Here is a 20,552-nt window from a genome sequence, read left to right as displayed (position 1 = left end):
GTTTAAGTGTTGTTCATTCTTTTGAAGCAGTTTTACCAGCTCAATGGGTTTGCACCATAAGAGAGAGCTGAGACAGGGTCTACTTGCAGGTGACAGGCAGTGATGGTCTGATCTCTGATAAGGGCAACATCAAATCAAGGTTTTTCAATTTGTGCCTATTAAGTGAACGATTGGTGTACAACAGGAAAAGAACTTGATGTACTCAAGACATAGTTCATTGAAATAGGAACTAAAAGACAAGCTCCCCGTCAGGGAATCGAACCCTGGTCTCCCGCGTGACAGGCGGGGATACTCACCACTATACTAACGAGGACTTGATAGGTCTCTGACCACGCCCCATCATTCGACGACAGATTGCGTGTCATGCGTGGACAAGTGACCACATACAACATGGGAAATTTTAAGCAAACATTTTGCAGCATCCGATTGCAATTTGCCAAACACAGCAAATCACTGGAATATTTTCATTACAACATGGCTGCAGCATAGTCTTGCTTGTCTTGTACATAGGTAATCAAAGAATTTCCCACTTTTTATTAATAACAGCTCATTCTTTTGAGAGAGCTGTTGACAGTATTCTTAAGCAATGGGACAGCTTGTGGATTCCATTGCTTTTCTTTGCTCACTATTGTCTTTTCATGCTTGGCCATCAATGCATTTTGACTCGTTTCCTTTCAATCTGGGTCGTTTATTGTTTTTTCTATTGTGCCACTACACCCTGAAAGGTTTCAAAAGGCAGACACTGGTGAGAAACAGCCTCACTAATTTACTTCTCGCTAAGCAGAATTTCTTCTTAATGACATTGATTCTGTCAAGGTCAAAAGATTTTTCAGACTTGGGTCCTAAGTGCCTATACTTGACCTGGAATACACTGCTGGGGAAGATTCTCAGTCATCCAGGACATACTCATTCCAAAAAACAGTGGTACAAACTATCTCAAAGACTGAATGTGAGCGTAATACCACTGAATGTGTTTTTGAATCTTAATATTGCATGATGGAAAACTATATTTATCCATAAACCGTAGTCAAAGGCAATGGTCGTTGAGCAACAACCTCACTAATTTACTTGCTTGACTCCTGTTGCTTGCAGCAGGAAGTAGAGCCTTCTGCAAGCAGTCAAGGGACAGTCGGCAGTTGAACATGCTCCTTCTACTTGTTTGTCATAATCTCAGTCCCGATTCTGAGCAGTTTGAGATTAATGTAAAAGAAACCCTTCAAATGCATTACTTTGCTATATGAGAGGGTAGGACGACAGAAATTAGAAAACAGCTGGTGAAAGAAAAGCAACACATATTAACAAGCTGTTTTGTGGTTTTGTTCTGGCAGGGGCAAACTCCACCACAAGACTTGGTTTTGGGATGGGATGTACAAGCAGTCAGTCCTTACGATGAGATGTAGGGGTTTTGGCTTCCAGTGAGATTCTCATTTCATTTCCCAGACAATGCTTGAGTTTAAGTGTTGTTCATTCTTTTGAAGCAGTTTTACCAGCTCAATGGGTTTGCACCATAAGAGAGATCTGAGACAGGGTCTACTTGCAGGTGACAGGCAGTGATGGTCTGATCTCTGATAAGGGCAACATCAAATCAAGGTTTTTCAATTTGTGCCTATTAAGTGAACGATTGGTGTACAACAGGAAAAGAACTTGATGTACTCAAGACATAGTTCATTGAAATAGGAACTAAAAGACAAGCTCCCCGTCAGGGAATCGAACCCTGGTCTCCCGCGTGACAGGCGGGGATACTCACCACTATACTAACGAGGACTTGATAGGTCTCTGACCACGCCCCATCATTCGACGACAGATTGCGTGTCATGCGTGGACAAGTGACCACATACAACATGGGAAATTTTAAGCAAACATTTTGCAGCATCCGATTGCAATTTGCCAAACACAGCAAATTTTGGATGTTCACACATCTAGATGTGGGTTTGTCCAGTAATTCCTTTTTTCAAAAGCTTGTTTAGGTTGTTCATTCTTACAGTAGCTTGGGTTTGCCCTGAAATTGCTTCTGCGGGCAGCATGATGGCTTAGCTCTGACAGAAAGGAACTGAACCTATATAATCAAGCTATTGGAAGGTCATCTGACCGCCATCGACAGATTGGTCATCCAAAGGACACTACCAGAATTTAGAAACATTGTTATCTTAATTTGCCAAACAAATCATAACTTACAAGGCAATGCTTGTCTACATAGAATCAGATCCTTTTTTAACAGTATTCTTTTGAGAGAGGGACGTATTGAACTGTGTTCATTGTTTTCTTCTCACATTCTCAGTTGGATAAGATTTTATCTTCTTAAGGTGTTATGTTTTTTATGCACTTCAGAAGCCAAAAAACATGTGGAATGTCTCCAGACTTCCAAAGAATTTTTTTTATGACAACGTCATAAATTTTAGATTGGGTTTCCTATCTACTGATTCACATGCTGGTAATTTTTCAGCTTACATTCAAAAAACTGCAAATTCTCAAGAAGTCAGCGTAACTGAGTGTTTTTGATCTATTGCATGATGGATCACTGATATTATTTCACTTAAAACGTGTCAAAGGCAATGGTCTGTGAAAGACAACCTCATAATTACTTGGTTCTCCGTGCTGCGGATAACCTCTGAAGATAAGGCTCGGCATGACCTCTTCACTGTTCTATCGTCGATTCTGAGCAGTTGATATAAAAGAAACTTCAAATGCATTCTTTTTAAGGAACCGGAAATTAAAACAGGTGAAGAAAGCACACATTTACAGTATTAGTTTTTTCGCTGAAAACCACATGTTTTTGGATGATGTATAAGCAGCAGCTTGATCTGTGGTTTTGGCTTCATGGATCTCTTCATTTCCGCAATCTTTTTAAGTTGTCTTTTTTGTTACTTTTCCATCACTGGTGTCAAAAGGAGACTGGAAGGTCTACTTTAGTCGCAGGATTTGTCTATATAAGGCAACATCAAAAAGGTTTTTCATTTGCATTAATGAACGTGGTGACAACGGAAAAGATCTGTCACCAAATCATTAAATAGAAACTAAGAAGCCCTCAGGGAATAACCCTGGTCTCCCTGAAGCGAGATATACACTATTAAAAGTGCAGGATGGCCTTCATCACCAATTGCTGTCTGTGGCTGCACAGAAAGGGATTTTAGATGCAGCATCGTTGCATTTCCAACACAGCAAATCACGATTTCATTAACATGGCTGCACAAGTCTTTTGTCTTACTGGTAATCAAAGAATTTCCCACTTTTATTAAAAACATTCTTTTGAGAGAGCTTTAACAGTTTTTAGCAATGGGGCTTGGGATTCCATCTTCTTTCCATATTGCTTTTCATGCTTGGCCATCATGCATTTTGACGTTTCCTTCAATCGGGTCTTTTTTTTTTTTCTATTGTGCATACACCCTGAAAGTTTCAAAAGCAGACTGGTGGAAACGCCTCACTAATTATTCTCGCTAAGAGATTTCTTTAAGACATTGATTCTTAAGGTCAAAAGATTTTTTCATACTTGGTGCGCTTAGTCATTTTTACTTAAAACCTGGAATACACTTGCTGGTGGAGAATGAAATTCTCAGTCATCCAAGGGAATACTCATTTTCAAAAACAGTGGTACAAACATCTCAAACTGAAGTAGTTAATACACTATGGTTTGAATCTTATTTGATGATGGAAAATATTTATCCATAAAGTAGTCAAGCAATTCGTAGCAAGACCTATTACTTGCTTGACTCCTGTTGTTCCAGATAGAGCCTTTGCTATCAAGGAGCGCATTTGACTGTCCTTTACTTGTTTGTCATAATTCAGTGTTTCTAGCAGTTAATCATGAAAAACTTCAAAGCATTACTTTGCTAAGAGCAGTTATCGCAAATTAGAAAAACTGTGAAAGAAAAAGCAACAAATTACAAGCTTTTGGGTTTTGTTTGGCAGGGAAATCACCAGAGGTTTTGGGATCGGATGTCAAAGTACTTATGATGAATGTAGGTTGCTTCCGTGAATCTATTTATTTCAGACAATGCTGATTTAATTTGTTATCTTTTAAAAGTACAAGCAATGGTTTGAAACCATAGAGATTGGACGTCTATTGAAGTGAGCAGGTGTGATTCTGAAGGGCAACATCAATCCAAGTTTTCAATCTTGTGCCTTTATAACATTGGTTCACAGGAAAGACTTATGTATCAAGTTCATTAAATAGTATATAAAAGTGGCCGTAGAATCAGCACTGGAATTCCTTGAAGCTGTTTTGTTTGTCTGCCCAATCAACAGGGACTTGTGTTCTGACAGCTACTTGAGCAGATTGGTTTTGCCAGTGGAATACCAATCAACAATGGATTATTTAGTAAATTTTGAGCATTTTATCAATTTTCACAAGAAATCTGATATTATTCTGAACAGGTGTAGCTAGTCTTGTATGAAATAATCAAAGTATTTCATTTTCATTAATAACATGTTACTTAATGAATGTGTTAAATTTATTCTTGAAGAATAAGCAGGCTCACCAAATGACCTTGGCTCCCGTGACAGCATTCTTCTCATTACTCAACTGATTCTAGCATCTTAGCATCGTTCATGCTTATGACACATACAAATTTTAAGCAATATTTGAGCACTTGATTTGCAAGCATCTTAATTTATTCTGTGCATAGCTTGTTTTATGAACAGTTCATTTTTTTTGGCCATTACACCTGAAAGGTTTTCAAAGGCAGACATGGGAAGATAGTCTCCTATTTACTTCTCCAAGCATTTTGCTCTTAATGACTTGATCTTCAATGTCAACGAGTTTTTGTTGACTTGGGTCCCAAGCTTATGGCTAGAATAACTGTGGGGAAAGCTACTTTCTCGTACAGATCTCTTAATACATTAATCAGTGAAAATCTTCTCAAGAGAACTGTATACTAAACCACTGATGTGTTCTTTGAATCTTAGCTATGATTAAAAAACATGATTAAACTTAAAACTATGTCACAGCATGGTGTTTTGACAATCAATACTGAATATTACATTTGACCATATTGTTGCAAGGCAAGTTGAGCACTCCCACAATTAGGCTCGTCAGTTGAACATGCTTCTATGTTGCATAATTCAGTCGATTCTGAGCTTATTTGTAAAACTACCCTTCAAGCAGTTTATTTATTATGAAACCGAATAGTATCAAGAAGATAGAAACGCGTTAAAAACTGAAGCAACAATATAACATACTTTTTGTGGTTTTGTTGTCGGGAAACTCCACCACAAGACTTGGTTTTGGGATGGGATGTACAAGCAGTCAGTCCTTACGATGAGATGTAGGGGTTTTGGCTTCCAGTGAGATTCTCATTTCATTTCCCAGACAATGCTTGAGTTTAAGTGTTGTTCATTCTTTTGAAGCAGTTTTACCAGCTCAATGGGTTTGCACCATAAGAGAGATCTGAGACAGGGTCTACTTGCAGGTGACAGGCAGTGATGGTCTGATCTCTGACAGGCGGGGATACTCACCACTATACTAACAAGGACTTGATAGGTCTCTGACCACGCCCCATCATTCGACGACAGATTGCGTGTCATGCGTGGACAAGTGACCACATACAACATGGGAAATTTTAAGCAAACATTTTGCAGCATCCGTTTGCAATTTGCCAAACACAGCAAATCACTGGAATATTTTCATTACAACATGGCTGCAGCATAGTCTTGCTTGTCTTGTACATAGGTAATCAAAGAATTTCCCACTTTTTATTAATAACAGCTCATTCTTTTGAGAGAGCTGTTGACAGTATTCTTAAGCAATGGGACAGCTTGTGGATTCCATTGCTTTTCTTTGCTCACTATTGTCTTTTCATGCTTGGCCATCAATGCATTTTGACTCGTTTCCTTTCAATCTGGGTCGTTTATTGTTTTTTCTATTGTGCCACTATACCCTGAAAGGTTTCAAAAGGCAGACACTGGTGAGAAACAGCCTCACTAATTTACTTCTTGCTAAGCAGAATTTCTTCTTAATGACATTGATTCTGTCAAGGTCAAAAGATTTTTCAGACTTGGGTCCTAAGTGCCTATACTTGACCTGGAATACACTGCTGGGGAAGATTCTCAGTCATCCAGGACATACTCATTCCAAAAAACAGTGGTACAAACTATCTCAAAGACTGAATGTCAGCGTAATACCACTGAATGTGTTTTTGAATGTTAATATTGCATGATGGAAAACTATATTTATCCATAAAACGTAGTCAAAGGCAATGGTCGTTGAGCAACAACCTCACTAATTTACTTGCTTGACTCCTGTTGCTTGCAGCAGGAAGTAGAGCCTTCTGCAAGCAGTCAAGGGACAGTCGGCAGTTGAACATGCTCCTTCTACTTGTTTGTCATAATCTCAGTCCCGATTCTGAGCAGTTTGAGATTAATGTAAAAGAAACCCTTCAAATGCATTACTTTGCTATATGAGAGGGTAGGACGACAGAAATTAGAAAACAGCTGGTGAAAGAAAAGCAACACATATTAACAAGCTGTTTTGTGGTTTTGTTCTGGCAGGGGCAAACTCCACCACAAGACTTGGTTTTGGGATGGGATGTACAAGCAGTCAGTCCTTATGATGAGATGTAGGGCTTTTGGCTTCCAGTGGGAATCTCATTTCATTTCCCAGACAATGCTTGAGTTTAAGTGTTGTTCATTCTTTTGAAGCAGTTTTACCAGCTCAATGGGTTTGCACCATAAGAGAGATCTGAGACAGGGTCTACTTGCAGGTGACAGGCAGTGATGGTCTGATCTCTGATAAGGGCAACATCAAATCAAGGTTTTTCAATTTGTGCCTATTAAGTGAACGATTGGTGTACAACAGGAAAAGAACTCGATGTACTCAAGACATAGTTCATTGAAATAGGAACTAAAAGACAAGCTCCCCGTCAGGGAATCGAACCCTGGTCTCCCGCGTGACAGGCGGGGATACTCACCACTATACTAACGAGGACTTGACAGGTATCTGACCACGCCCCATCATTCGACGACAGATTGCGTGTCATGCGTGGACAAGTGACCACATACAACATGGGAAATTTTAGGCAAACATTTTGCAGCATCCGTTTGCAATTTGCCAAACACAGCAAATCACTGGAATATTTTCATTACAACATGGCTGCAGCATAGTCTTGCTTGTCTTGTACATAGGTAATCAAAGAATTTCCCACTTTTTATTAATAACAGCTCATTCTTTTGAGAGAGCTGTTGACAGTATTCTTAAGCAATGGGACAGCTTGTGGATTCCATTGCTTTTCTTTGCTCACTATTGTCTTTTCATGCTTGGCCATCAATGCATTTTGACTCGTTTCCTTTCAATCTGGGTCGTTTATTGTTTTTTCTATTGTGCCACTACACCCTGAAAGGTACAAACTATCTCAAACACTTTCCGTAAAAATTAAAAAAATATCCACTCGACTTGGTTTCCAAGATTTGAAGACGTTTCGCCACCTCTCCAGGAAGCTTTCTCAATTCAAATGTCTGGATCCGCAGTGAGTTTGAGTCTTATATAGACAAAGCATTGTATCGCTTGGAAACATGCAAATGGTCCAAGTCCAGTGGATATTTTTTGAATTTTTACGGAATGACTATGACCTGGATGACTGAGAACCTTCATCAGCATATCTCAAAGACTGAATGTCAGCGTAATACCACTGAATGTGTTTTTGAATTTCAATTTTGCATGATGGAAAACTATATTTATCTATAAAACGTAGTCAAAGGCAATGGTCGTTGAGCAACAACCTCACTAATTTACTTGCTTGACTCCTGTTGCTTGCAGCAGGAAGTAGAGCCTTCTGCATGCAGTCAAAGGACAGTCGGCAGTTGAACATGCTCCTTCTGCTTGTTTGTCATAATCTCAGTCCCGCGTGATAGGCGGGGATACTCACCACTATACTAACGAGGACTTGGTAGGTCTCCGACCACGCCCCATGATTCAACGATACTTTTCGTGTCATGCGTGGACAAGTGACTACATACAACATGGGAAAATTTAAGCAAACATTTTGCAGCATCCATTTGCAATTTGCCACACATAGCAAATCACTGGAATATTTCCACTACAACATGGCTGCAGCATAGTCTTGTTGTCGTGTACATAGGTAATCAAAGAATTTCCCACTTTTTATTAATAAGAACTCATTCTTTTGATAGAGCTGTTGACAGTATTCTTAAGCAATGGGACAGCTTGTGGATTCCATTGCATTTCTTTGCTCACTATTGTCTTTTCCATGCTTTGTTTCTATTTACATTATTTACTGTTTTTGACCCAAGGAAAAGGAAAATACGACTCGTTCTTTAAAATCAACCTTATTTTTCTTTTTCTTAAATTGTATATACAAATGCAAGTACAGTAATTACACACCTTTGTTCCCTGTTTTCATGAAATATCTAAGTTGATAATATTATCTCATTCTCTCTTCCATAATACAAATTTTGTGAAAAACCAAGTTTATTAAACTGAATCATCGACTCATACAGGAGCTCAAAAACAAATGTCATGAATAACATGTAAAGCTCTGCATACCTCACCTACTTCCATTAAAGTTTATCATGATTATATAATATTAAAGAGAATGGGCTTCGATAGGAGACCTGGAGGGTGAAAACCACTAGCCTGGGTGCCATTCCGAACTTAGTCCCGCCCACAACGTTTGAGGTCGGGAAGTTCGGTCTGGCATTGCTCAATATTAGCGCGAGTATGCTGGCGCAAACTCTGGCGGGCCAATCACATTGTCAGGGCGGGCTTTATACGATGATGGACAGATGATCAACAGTAACGTAATCAACCACGTCACCAAAGCGCGCTTGGGTGACAACAACAATGGCTGCCGCTGGAGAGTTGAGGTGTGTAGATTCTGCTATTAGGTCTGTTCTAGAAGATATAGACAGCAAATTAATATTAAAAAAGGAACAGAGAAAAGCGATCAAGGCTCATCTTCTTATTATAGGCGTGCAACTGCACGCTTTGATTTTTGTTGACAACAACTATGTGTAGCTTAACATACGTCACGCACTCCGTTGCTCTTATTGGTTGTAGGTCTATCCAATTGAGTGCAGAGACATTTTTTTTCCTCGTTCGTTCGAAACACGCCCCATAATCACAGCTCTATGGAGCAGTATCAGACTCATATTCTGACTAGAATTGAGTCGGACTACGTCAGGCTAGAAAACCACGGCTGATGGAGAAGAAATAATGATGCAGAAACTTCTACTTTTTGTTCACCAGAACATTGTTGTTGTTGCATAGCTAAAATTTATGGGACAGATTCCAAAAATGGCGTCTGAATTTCTGTAATTTCATTCCAACATTTGATGGCTTGTGAAAATCAGACACTTAGCTGTGTTTTTGTTATAAAGTAATAACTCTGTCTCTCCTGGATGGATGCCTGCTCACTGGGTCTGATTAAAGGAAACATCGAATTGAGTTTGTTTTAATTGCATAGATAAAAATGTTGTTTGAAAGCTTTTTATTCCTTTTTGCTCTGAAAGGAGGATCAGTTTGAAGTTGGTTTTCTGACTTTCAGACTACTTACTGAGCTTATTTTAGAAATTAAAAGGATAAAAATTTGAATATTTATGTTCAGCAATTGAAGCTCCAGAAACTTTTCTAAGAGAAGAACAAAAGAGGGTAGAAAACTGCAACAACAACAACAAAAATTAGAGAAAATTGCTCCGAAAGTGATTTGAGATCAGAAGTGACAATTTCCTCCCCAACTTTTCTCCACCATCAGTTCTTAAATTTATTTTCTTATCCTCTTTGCTGACTTGAACCCAGATTGGAGAAAAGAAAATAAAGACCCCGTTTGGCTGAAAGAAATGACATATTTCTCCTTATCGCATCAGTGGAGCTGGTGAAGAGATTTCATGCTGCAGAAGCACAACGTTTATTAGATCTCAGGAGATTTTCTGCAGGCTGAGTCAGCAGATAGATTTACTACAAGGCATCTTAATTTAGGAAGAAAATTCCCTGATAAACTTGAGCTCCTAAGAACAACTCATTTAAACAATGAAACACTTGGAAAGAGCTTAATCTTTACATAATTCATCTTCAGAGCCACTATCTGCTCACATTGCTCCAGCATCCTCTCAGACTTTAGTAATGATTACATTTGGCTCCAGGTCTGAAAGAACCTCTGGAGTATTAAACCAAAAAAAAAAAAAAAGTGCCATAATTCTGATTTATATTTAGAGCTGTATACATATTAAAGCCAAATGGCCATTTCTCATTTCTGTTAAGTGGATTTTAATGGAGCCAGCTGTGTAAGTTGCAGATGGCTATTTGCAGGAAAATGCCTTATTTTCATGCTTTTATTTACAGCCCTCCTTCTGTGAAGCGTTTGAATTAATAGCTAGTGGGGAGATCTGTTGCCTATTAAGAGATGAATCACATTCTGATGATATCGAGAACTCAGATATCCACAATCCACAGTCATATGAAAATACTCAGACTGCAGATGTGTTGAATGTACAACCCATATCAAGTCAACTCATTGAAATCTGGGTTTTGACTACATCCTAATTTACATTTGTTTCAAGTTTCTCTTAGGATTTTTAGTTAACTTACAAGGTCCAATTGTGGTTAAAAAAAATCTCTTATTGATTTCTCATATATTGATTTAGGAGAGCTGATTTTACATTTACTTACTAATATTTATTTCATTCAGGCCTCAGAGCAGCAAGGCTACAATGTGTCTAAGGGAGAGTAGCTAGAGAGTAGAGGGTTTTGGTTAAATTAACATTAAAACTATACATTTAAATAACATATATATATTAGATTAGATTAGATTAGATGAGCTTTATTGATCTCACAGCGGAGAAATTCACTTGTCACATATTGGGATAGAAGTCAAAAAAAAGGTGCAAACAAGGAGGAAAAGGTGCATTAAGAATAAACAATAAACAATAAATATAATACAGTATATCCAGGTATATACAGTATATCAAGGTAAATAAGGATTAAGGTGCAAGTGTACCTGTATCGCACACAATAAAAAACAATATATATATATATATATATATATATATATATATATATATATATATATATATATATATATATATATATATATATATATATATATATATATATATATATATATATATATATATATATATATATATATATATATATATATATATATATATACATATACATTTATGTACATATATGTATTTAAATCATATTTTTTTAAACATTGATTCATAAAAACGATCTGAGGATCAGTTTTTCAGCGATCTTCACCACACTTAATTGAAGAATAAAAACATTTGGGCAATTTTTAAAGGAATTATTTTTAGAATCACTTTGAAAACAAGATTATAATAACAACAACAAAAACCTACATTAAATTCAGTATAAATCTACTGCTGGTCAATCTAAAAAAGAAATGCACAACAAAATGAAATAGAAATAAAAGGAATAATAGGAATAAAAAAGAAAAAACGGGGGAAATCTCATTTTAAATAGCTAATAATTAATTTAAAACAAAGCCTAATAGCAAATAAGTACGTGTGAATTAAATAGATAAAATCTGAATTTAATCACATGGTTGGGTACATTATAGAGTATTTGTATTGTTTAATTTTCTTCCTAGTTATTATAATCAATTAATAAATGTTTATTACTGAGTAAAGAAGGTCGGAGAGACGTAGCGTCAGAGCTGACGTCAGTGGACCTTGCTGAAGTCGCTTGTGCGCATGCGCGAGGAAAATGCGATTATTCCGCATGACACAGAAAGTCCAACCTGTTCTTTTCCTCGTGCAAGGTAAGACATCTGCACTGGTTTATGCTTTAGGGCACATAATAACCAGCAGGAATTCATTAAAATAAAGGAATTTTATTTAATAAGTATTTCTTATGCATATCGCTTAATATTTTACTAACTGACATGAATACATGCATAATTAAAGGCCTGAACGCTGCAAAGCAACAATAGTCAAATTTACAGAAATAGTGTTATAAACTATTATATGATCTTTGATAGCCTAAAGGAGAAAAATAACCTTTAAAAGTTTGTTTTGCAAATTATAATGGTTAAAAAAAAACATGTTATTGAATTCTATGTAAAATGTTAGTATGGATCATTAGGGAAAGTTATTTGAAGCAGCTTTTATGAATTAAGTAAAGGTTTCGCAATGAAGAAAAAAAGTAGCTTATAGAATAAGTAAATAATGTAGTTTGCGATCAATCATTTAAAGTGTTTTGATTTCAAATTTCAGTAAATCATACATGATATAAATATCATTGAACAGCCCTTTTTGTTGCAGAGATGGATTAGATGTCGCAAATGCATTTATCTATAAAAATATAAGTAGATTTGACGTTGTAGTAATCTAATAATTTATTTCCCCCCATTCAAAAATATATCTCTATTAAGAGGATGCACCATCCATATAAATAACACCCTATCAGGGCTGCTGCTGCAAAGAGCCACAGCGCAGCTATAGCAGCAGTAAAGTAATTAAACTTTTTTATTTCAGACTTTAGACTCAAAGCTGCACTGTTCAGCAGTTCTTATCATAGCTTTTTACACAATGGATTAGATAATACTTAGAACAAGAGCTTTTGCAGCGTGTTTTTGTTTCCGTTTACAGATTTAATGATTAATTGTTGTCAAATGATTAATTCTTAACACTTGAAGCTGAACATTAACTGGGTTCCACTCAATGACCAAACTTTTGTTTCATCTTTTCCTTTTTTTCTTTTTTTTCTTCTTGTGTTGTTTACAGTTAATCATTATTTAAGTAGGTGGAAAACCTCAAAAAGACAAAAAAATCTTTGACAAGTAAGACAAGTTACTGACAATCTTTGTCAGTTAGAGATTGTCAACACAAATACAGAGCAAATTGTTTGTGTTACGTTATCCTCTTCCTGCTCCTTTGCCATAAGGAAGGGTCAAATAAATGAGTTTTTAATTTAAAATCTAGAATATTTTTTTATATTTAAAGACGGTCAAAATCACTGTTACAATGCCTTTTGTATATAATCTATGAATTCATTAAAGTTAGGGGATTTAGATATAAAATGACAATATCTGCACACCAACGCCTCCACAAAAAAAAACGATCAATATCAGTTTACAAAGTTATATTCAACTTATTTCTATTGTCAGGAATTTTTTCTAAAGCTGCAAAGGGTTTTTTTTTATCCAACTGAATATAACAAATAATCAGCATTTTCATCCATTTTTACTTCCTGAATTTTAGACACGAAGCGTCTTAATAGCTCAGGGCAGAAAGGCGGAAGGAACCAAAGGTGTTCCACAGGGACCACTACTTGGACACATTCAGTTTATATCTACCAGCAGCTTTCAATCACATTTAGATGTATGTTAATGCTTAGTATTTACGTGGATTGCTCCAATTACCTTTCAGTTTGATTGAAAACAGTTTGTCCAGGGCGTGATCCAACAATTTATCTTCACCAAACCCTTTTTTTTTTTTGTTTTATGGACAGAATAAAAGAATAGCAAGAAAAAAACTCATTATAGGTTTTTTTTTTCTCCTCCATTCCTCAGGTGCCTTCTATCGTCATGAATCACGTCTTTGTTTACGGCTCGCTAAAGAGGGCCCAGCCTAACTACCATTACATGACAGACAGTAACAATGGAAAGGCGGAGTTCCTTGCCACAGCCGTCACCGTCCAGAAGTACCCACTGGTGATCGCCACTAAGTGCAACATCCCCTTCCTCCTTAACCTCCCAGGACAAGGCAATAGAGTCCATGGGGAGATCTACAGAGTGGACGAAAAGATGCTGGAATTCCTGGATGAGTTTGAAAATATACCCACCATGTACCAGCGGACAGTTGTTAAACTGGAAATCAGTGAGTGGGCAGGAGGGACGGGCGAGGAGAAGCTATCGCCTGGAAGCATCACAGAGGCGTTTGTGTACAGCACCACAACCTACCAACCGGACTGGCCCTCGCTGCCGACGTACGAGAGCTACGACTCCAATGGAGATCATGGCCTAAAGTTTATACTGAGGGAAGATCGAAACTGGGCTTCAGTGCATTGATGTTAATCATTTTCAAAAACATGTTAAGCCAAAACAAATCTGTGCGCAAATGAAGTGGAATTGAATATATGACAAACAGGAAGAGGCTGGCATTATTAATTAAATAAGTCAAAAGAGCCTATGGTTTACTTTAAAAGAAACATATAAGACTAAAATGGAAAGTAGCAGGTACATTTTTTCCTACATAATAAAGCACATGGCTAAAATAGCCTGTATGCAAACTGATGCCGCAAGACTCCACTACTGAAGAAAACATGTTCAAGCTTGTTTCTTCTACTTTGTATGTGTGGATTAACTTGCCTTAACTTGCCTTGCCTTATCTGAATGACACCTTTGTAAATGTTTTAACTGCTGTATTCCTTGATTATCATATTTCCTTCAGATCCAGGGAGAAAGGTGGGAAAATAATGCCTAAAATGTCTTTAAAGAATCCCTGATATAGTAAGTTTTTCTTTGATGCTAGTGTAATAACTTTTCTACTGTATTGTTAGATTTTTTTTGGTGTGAGCAATAAAGATGTAATAGTACTTCTGGAATAGTTTAAAAAGATGTTAATATATTGCTGCGAGCATCTGTTATTCTGGAGGAGTCCCTTTGGATTCTTTAAAATAATTTTATACAGAATGACAGAAATATGGCCGATCAGAAAGGTGGATGGACCCTTCCTTAAACATTCATTTAAAATTACATTTAAATAAACAGATTATTACATTTTAGACCCAACAGTTTTCCTCTCTTATTAAATACATTTTATTTAGTTTTTAACATAGTAAAAAGCACATTTTACATCTATATTAAGATAGAGATTAAGATTAAAGGCTGAAAAGGGAGGAGTGAAGATTTTTCTGCTGAGCTGATGGAAAACCTCCTTCCACCAAAAGGAATAAAACTATTAATTAGCTTGTGATAGAAATCTGTCATTAGTTTCTATTTGTCTCCAGGGTTCTTTCTTATACTTGTTTTAATACCAGATGTTACTCCTCTCGAGATAATCAAGGCTCAACGTTGTTCTTTTGACGTTAACAGCCATTTATTGTGGACACGTCTTATAAAGCCCCAAAAAAATGATGTCAGAACTCATTGGCCGCATAAACTCCAGAGGAATAAAAATAATTTATACAGCTTTTCTTACAAAAAACAGTCTTGAAGCTTTCTGATGAAACTCCTTGAAAAACAGGTGCATGCAGAACAAAAAACATAGGTTCCTCCTTACATTTTAACGTGCTTTATAAATTTACTGAAAGTTATTTATGATTGAGCGTTTAATTTTAATACTAGTAGGTACTAACTCTTGTTTTAACTAAATATTAAAATATTGAAATGAGTTGACTCTGATGGCACCTACACCAGATCTTTGCCATATTTAAATTTATCAAGCATTTATTTCCTTTATTTGATAAGAACCTTATTGTTAATGGGAAGCTTTGTGTTTAGCCATTGGAGCTTTCTCTCTCCAGGTTCTTTTTCCTGAAACGAGATCACTCAGGACTAACTCTTTAAATAACACTTCATAATGTAAATAACAAGGAGAAAAGACAACAGATTTTGATAGAAATTATAATCTTACTCAGATCAGAGAAGTTGCTTTGAGTTACGGAATGCAGTGGCACAATTCACAGTTAAAGAAGCATTTAAAAAAACTTCAGTATACCACATCATTACATTATACATGTTAACAGATAAGGAGGCATCCATGGCTCTAGCTTTATCAAAATATTACATTTTGATCTTAGATCAAGGACCCAACTCCCTTTTCCAAATATTTCCCATGTGCAGAATAAAGATAACTGTATTTCCTGACAGAAGACAGAATTACTGGGGAAAACATTAATTCTGACACGCAACAGGTAGGTAATATAAGGCTGTAATAAACTCACAATGCCAATTGCAGTGCTTGAAACACTGGTTAGTGTTCCAAAGAGCACAATGAAAGATCAATTTAGTGACTGTTCCTTCACCAGACTACTACTATCCCCATAGGTAGGCGGATGAAAGTCAAAAGTTTTACCAATTTCTTTTTAGAGCAACATTTCTAATCAGTCTACCTTCTAAATGTACAGTACCTTTGTCTTCCAGTAGATGGCAGTATATGACTATAAATAACAGCCGAGGTCAACAGAATCAGAGGAATCAAGTTAAATTGACTTGTAATTGAAGATAAAAGCAAATGGGTAGTTTTTATTTTTAAACCAAAAAAGTAAAGGAGAAAAAGTAAGGATATACTGAGGTTTATAGAAAACAACCAAAAGTTACTATCTGTGTAGATTGTGCGCATGTGTGAGCACGTGGTTTCTTCCCATTAACTCCTTAAACACGTTCCTGCTTCCGGGAAGAAGACCCCTGCACCTGTTTACTTTTATCTTGGATTTTCAGGTAAAAACACTGTGCGATAAAAATGTGTTTGAATATGTAATAGATAATAAAGCTCTAACCATTAACCCAGTTTCTTAAATATGGTAAACAGAGAGTGTGGGTGCAAATGTGTGTTAGGGCTACTGATTTCAGGCATAATGGTGCGAAAAACTCCTCTGATATTCGATCTGATGCTAAATTAGCTGACCGACTCGTATTTATACCCCGACATATGCCAGATGTCAGCATGATGGTAAGCCTTTAAAAATCGACGCCAATAGCAAAGCAGACAGTGGTACTATTAATTACTATGTTAATAACTGTGTATAGTTCATAATATAAAACGTGTCAAACCACAATAATAATCTTAAAAGAACGATGTATTTGAGTATTTTTTATTTTTTTTACACTACATCTTGGAATTATGGGTAATCCCGAGTGTCGCACTTCATGGGGCCCACCCAGATGTTGCTTATGGGCCTATCGTTGTGTCGTTACCATAATGGATATCTATGGTCGTTACGCCATTGATATAATAAAAATAAAATATAATAAATGGATAAGTAGCATTAAGAATTATATGAAACAGCTCTGGTCTTGTTAAAAGCACTGAAGGTCAACAATTCAGATTTAACATTAGGCTGTCAAAGTTACAGACCTGAAAGTAAAAAAAAAAATAATCATACATTTATTAGGTTTAGTTAAATTTCAGTTACAAGGTTATTTTTCTGTAATTTAGCTTGGTCTATTTTTGTTGATGATAAATATTGGCGATATGGCTTAAAAATATAATCCTTTCAAAAGATCTATTTTTTTCTCCCCTAAAAATGACAAAAAACATACATTGCTTTCAAATACCAGCTTTTATTTCTCTCCATTGTGAGGACAATAGAATGAATGCTTGAAAACAGTGATTCAGAGTTGTTTTGAAATTATAACCAACTCAATGTTTGCAGCTAGTGGTGCGAATTTAGTTCTAGTTTATTAGTTACCGGTATAAGTACATAACTAAGAACAATAAGAGATGGATTGAAGTCATCCTGAGTTATAAAAGCCAAATAAGTGCATTGGTGGGGAAAAAAGGCTTGATTTGCCGAAAATGTAATCTTCTTTAGCAGAAAAGTCAATACATTCTTAACTGGGTTGTACAGATCTTTAATGTACTTTAATGATTCTCCAATATAAGTTGCTTGATGGTGAAAAGAATTAATTCTGACATTTCCGCAGCCAAGTGTGCCACAAGGTGTAGTACTTGGCCCACATTTAGTCTATATGTGTACCAGCATATACACTATCCTAAATCTGTAGTACAAGAATAAAGATAATACTAATGATTACTTTATGCTAATATTACTGATATGTAACCAGTGACCCTTTTAATCTGTGCTTTAATATCTATCTACCTAATTACAGTACCTTATTTTTGCTTTTTTATTAAACATTATTTTTAGAATATGGTTGTGTAAATAATAATTGATATCATGGTAATCAGCTGGGATAGGATAATAAAGAAAAGCAGATCAATTTAAATACAGATCCAGCAGTTTTTAATTTACAATTATACATATGATACTGGGATGAATTCTATTCAGTTTCAATTCAGTTAAGTTTATTTCTATAGCGCCAATTCACAACACATATCATCTAAAGGCACTTTACAGTTCACCAGATCATACAGTCAAATTGATTCAAACTTTTCTATCTAAGGAAAACCAGTTGATTGCATTGACTCGAATGCAATCCCTCACACTAAGCATGCTTGTAGCGACAGTGGAGAGGAAAAACTCCCTTTTAACAGGAAGAAACCTCCAGCAGAACCAGGCTCAGTGTGAGCGGCCATCTGCTGAATGAATGACACTGGTAGAGAACTACTTCCTGAGAGTACAAATATAATCTTGCACTGGTCCAACTAACCAGATTATATTGGGTTGGCTTTGAACAAAACAACAACTGAAAGACAGAATCATATGTATTTTTCTCCTCCTTTCCTCCGGTGCCTTCTATCATCATGAATCGCGTTTTTGTTTACGGCTCCTTAAAGAGGGCCCAGCCTAACTACCCTTACATGACAGACAGTAACAATGGAAAGGCGGAGTTCCTCGCCACAGCAGTCACTGTCCAGAAGTACCCACTGGTGATCGCCACTAAGTACAACATCCCCTTCCTCCTTAACCTCCCGGGACAAGGCAATAGAGTCCATGGGGAGATCTACAGAGTGGACGAAAAGATGCTGGAATATCTGGACTGGTTTGAGAAGGTCCCCAGCATGTACCAGCGGACAGCTGTAGAGCTGGAAGTCAATGAGGTGGTGGACAGAGAGGAGAAGGAGGAGAAGCTATCACCTGGAAGCATCACAGAGGCGTTTGTGTACAGCACCACAACCTACCAACCGGACTGGCCCTCGCTGCCGACATACGAGAGCTACGACTCCAACGGAGATCATGGCCTAAAGTTTGTACTGAGGGAAGACCGAAAATAGGCCTCTGCCCGATGAAGTTAGACTTCTACCTCTTTGCAAATGAGTAATGAACTGTTACTGCCCTTAAACCCAGAGAAAGGGGATCAAGAGTTCCTGCTGCTGAGATTGGGTGAAAGGAGACACTATTGATAGAACTGATGAAATAGTCTGTTTTTAGAACTGTGTTAGTGTCCTTTTTTATAGCTCCTTTGTTTTGTAAAGCCTGATTTTCTGTAAGATCTCTAGTTTGTTTGTTCAAAAAGTGATCAGAAAGTCTATGTTATCTTTTTATGACCAATTTCCTAGGAGACAATTAACTATAAGCTGTAGAGCTGTAAAGTTTGAGTCATGTTCATAGCAGTGGCGGCCGGCCCATAGGGGGCGCTGGGGCACCGCCCTCCCTGATAAGAAGAGAGAAACGTAAAATATATTTTTAGAAATTAACTCATAAATGTCAGTTTTACTCTCTAGACTGTGTACCTATAAGCAAAACAAATTATATAAACTACATTTCCCTATCTACTGTCATTAATTTGTGGATTTCCACAGACAGACTCCTACCGTCTCTGTTCTGGGGGCGCTGATCAGACTGACCCACATTTGCAGAGAATCTGTCAATCATGTACTATTGCTAGGTGAATTTAATGGCCAATCAGCGTCTCAGAACTTTATGGTCTTGGGGCGCTGAAAATACTGCGCTTTAACAGGCTTCTGAACCCAAGCGCAGGTGCAGACAGTTAGAGGGAAGATGGCGAATGTAACGACCGAGATGCAGCTTCCACCAAATTCGGTGAGATCCTTATTTATCTACCCGTTTGCCAGAAGAATATCCCTGTTGTAGGATATGAACATTTCATGTCATGGTTACTGTGACTGTGACGAATCCACCTCGTCGCTTAAAACAACCTCTCTAACTTTGCGCGCCACACACACATTCCTGTTATACTGTGTTTGTGAGGACCAATACACTCGCGCTGAGACCAGTAGCTCCATGAACTTAAAACACACAAGCTGTCCTGGTGTTACCTGCTGGCATATTGAGGGTGCACACTTAATATTTCAGTGGGGTTAGCCGTGTGTGTGTGTGTGTGTGTGTGTGTGTGTGTGTGTGTGTGTGTGTGTGTGTGTGTGTGTGTGTGTGTGTGTGTGTGTGTGTGTGTACGTGTTTATGCTACGGGGACTTGTCATCTTCAGTCTGGCTGCGTCTTTGCTGGGTTCAAACCCAGTTTGGTGTAATTGAATAAGTCAATGAATCTGTGTAAAAGAATTAAGTTGTAAAAATTATTTGTTTTTGTACATCAATTGTTTGTGGAGGTAATATATGGACAAAACTGATTAATGAGAAGAAATCAGAAATAAGAGAGCCTGATGTGAGGGGCTTAAACTATTTAATGAGGGCTGTGGGAAGAAGAGCGGCCATTTTTGTTTTCTGTTTCTTTGTTACATTGCTGGTAACTGGAGGGAGGCTGAGGCCCAGAGTATCTTTTACATGTTTAGTTTCTTTTGCACCCTGTTTTGAGTTTTTTGAGCTCAATAAATCACCAACACCGGTAACCCGACTGAGCCTGGATTCTTGGAGGCCAAAGAACCCCGTCACAGTGACCCAAATCATCACTGTTACTGTTATTATATAGTAAATTAAATCATTACTGTTAAATTGTATGTATTGTCCAATTGTTTATTTTAATTCTTATTCCGGATTAGTTGGAGACATACACTAGGCTATATCAGCCCCACCAAAAATAGTTTTCACCAGC

The 20,552-nt window shown here is 37.1% G+C and overlaps 2 protein-coding genes and 3 non-coding genes across 5 annotated transcripts; 2 read left to right on the top strand and 3 right to left on the bottom strand.

The window, feature by feature from the left end:
* Nucleotides 1-241: 241 nt before the first annotated feature.
* Nucleotides 242-313, bottom strand: trnad-guc. Its single transcript has one exon. It is a non-coding gene; the product is annotated as a tRNA-Asp (tRNA).
* Nucleotides 314-1,692: 1,379 nt separating this feature from the next.
* On the bottom strand, nt 1,693-1,764 carry trnad-guc. The gene has a single exon. It is a non-coding gene; the product is annotated as a tRNA-Asp (tRNA).
* A 5,083-nt stretch (nt 1,765-6,847) lies between these two features.
* On the bottom strand, nt 6,848-6,919 carry trnad-guc. The gene has a single exon. It is a non-coding gene; the product is annotated as a tRNA-Asp (tRNA).
* Nucleotides 6,920-11,649: 4,730 nt separating this feature from the next.
* Nucleotides 11,650-14,207, top strand: LOC119773084 (gamma-glutamylaminecyclotransferase C-like). The gene is made up of 2 exons (XM_038269902.1): nt 11,650-11,735; nt 13,488-14,207. Exon 2 carries the CDS (start codon nt 13,503-13,505, stop codon nt 13,983-13,985), a length of 483 nt encoding a protein of 160 aa, XP_038125830.1. The 5' UTR covers nt 11,650-11,735; nt 13,488-13,502; the 3' UTR covers nt 13,986-14,207.
* A 2,040-nt stretch (nt 14,208-16,247) lies between these two features.
* LOC119773085 (gamma-glutamylaminecyclotransferase C-like) lies at nt 16,248-19,145 on the top strand. Its single transcript, XM_038269903.1, has 2 exons — nt 16,248-16,357; nt 18,330-19,145. The coding sequence occupies exon 2, from the start codon at nt 18,346-18,348 to the stop codon at nt 18,814-18,816; it is 471 nt and encodes a 156-aa protein (XP_038125831.1). The 5' UTR covers nt 16,248-16,357; nt 18,330-18,345; the 3' UTR covers nt 18,817-19,145.
* Nucleotides 19,146-20,552: the final 1,407 nt, after the last annotated feature.

The sequence above is a fragment of the Cyprinodon tularosa genome, unplaced genomic scaffold (assembly GCF_016077235.1).
Source record: "Cyprinodon tularosa strain WSP-4 unplaced genomic scaffold, ASM1607723v1 ctg740, whole genome shotgun sequence".
Taxonomy (NCBI): Eukaryota; Metazoa; Chordata; class Actinopteri; order Cyprinodontiformes; family Cyprinodontidae; genus Cyprinodon; species Cyprinodon tularosa.
This window is presented reverse-complemented; position numbering and strand designations above follow the sequence as displayed.

Coding starts and splice junctions, on each gene's coding strand:
- LOC119773084 (XM_038269902.1), top strand. CDS start 13,503: ATGAATCACGTCTTTGTTTACGGCTCGCTAAAGAGGGCCCAGCCTAAC.
- LOC119773085 (XM_038269903.1), top strand. CDS start 18,346: ATGAATCGCGTTTTTGTTTACGGCTCCTTAAAGAGGGCCCAGCCTAAC.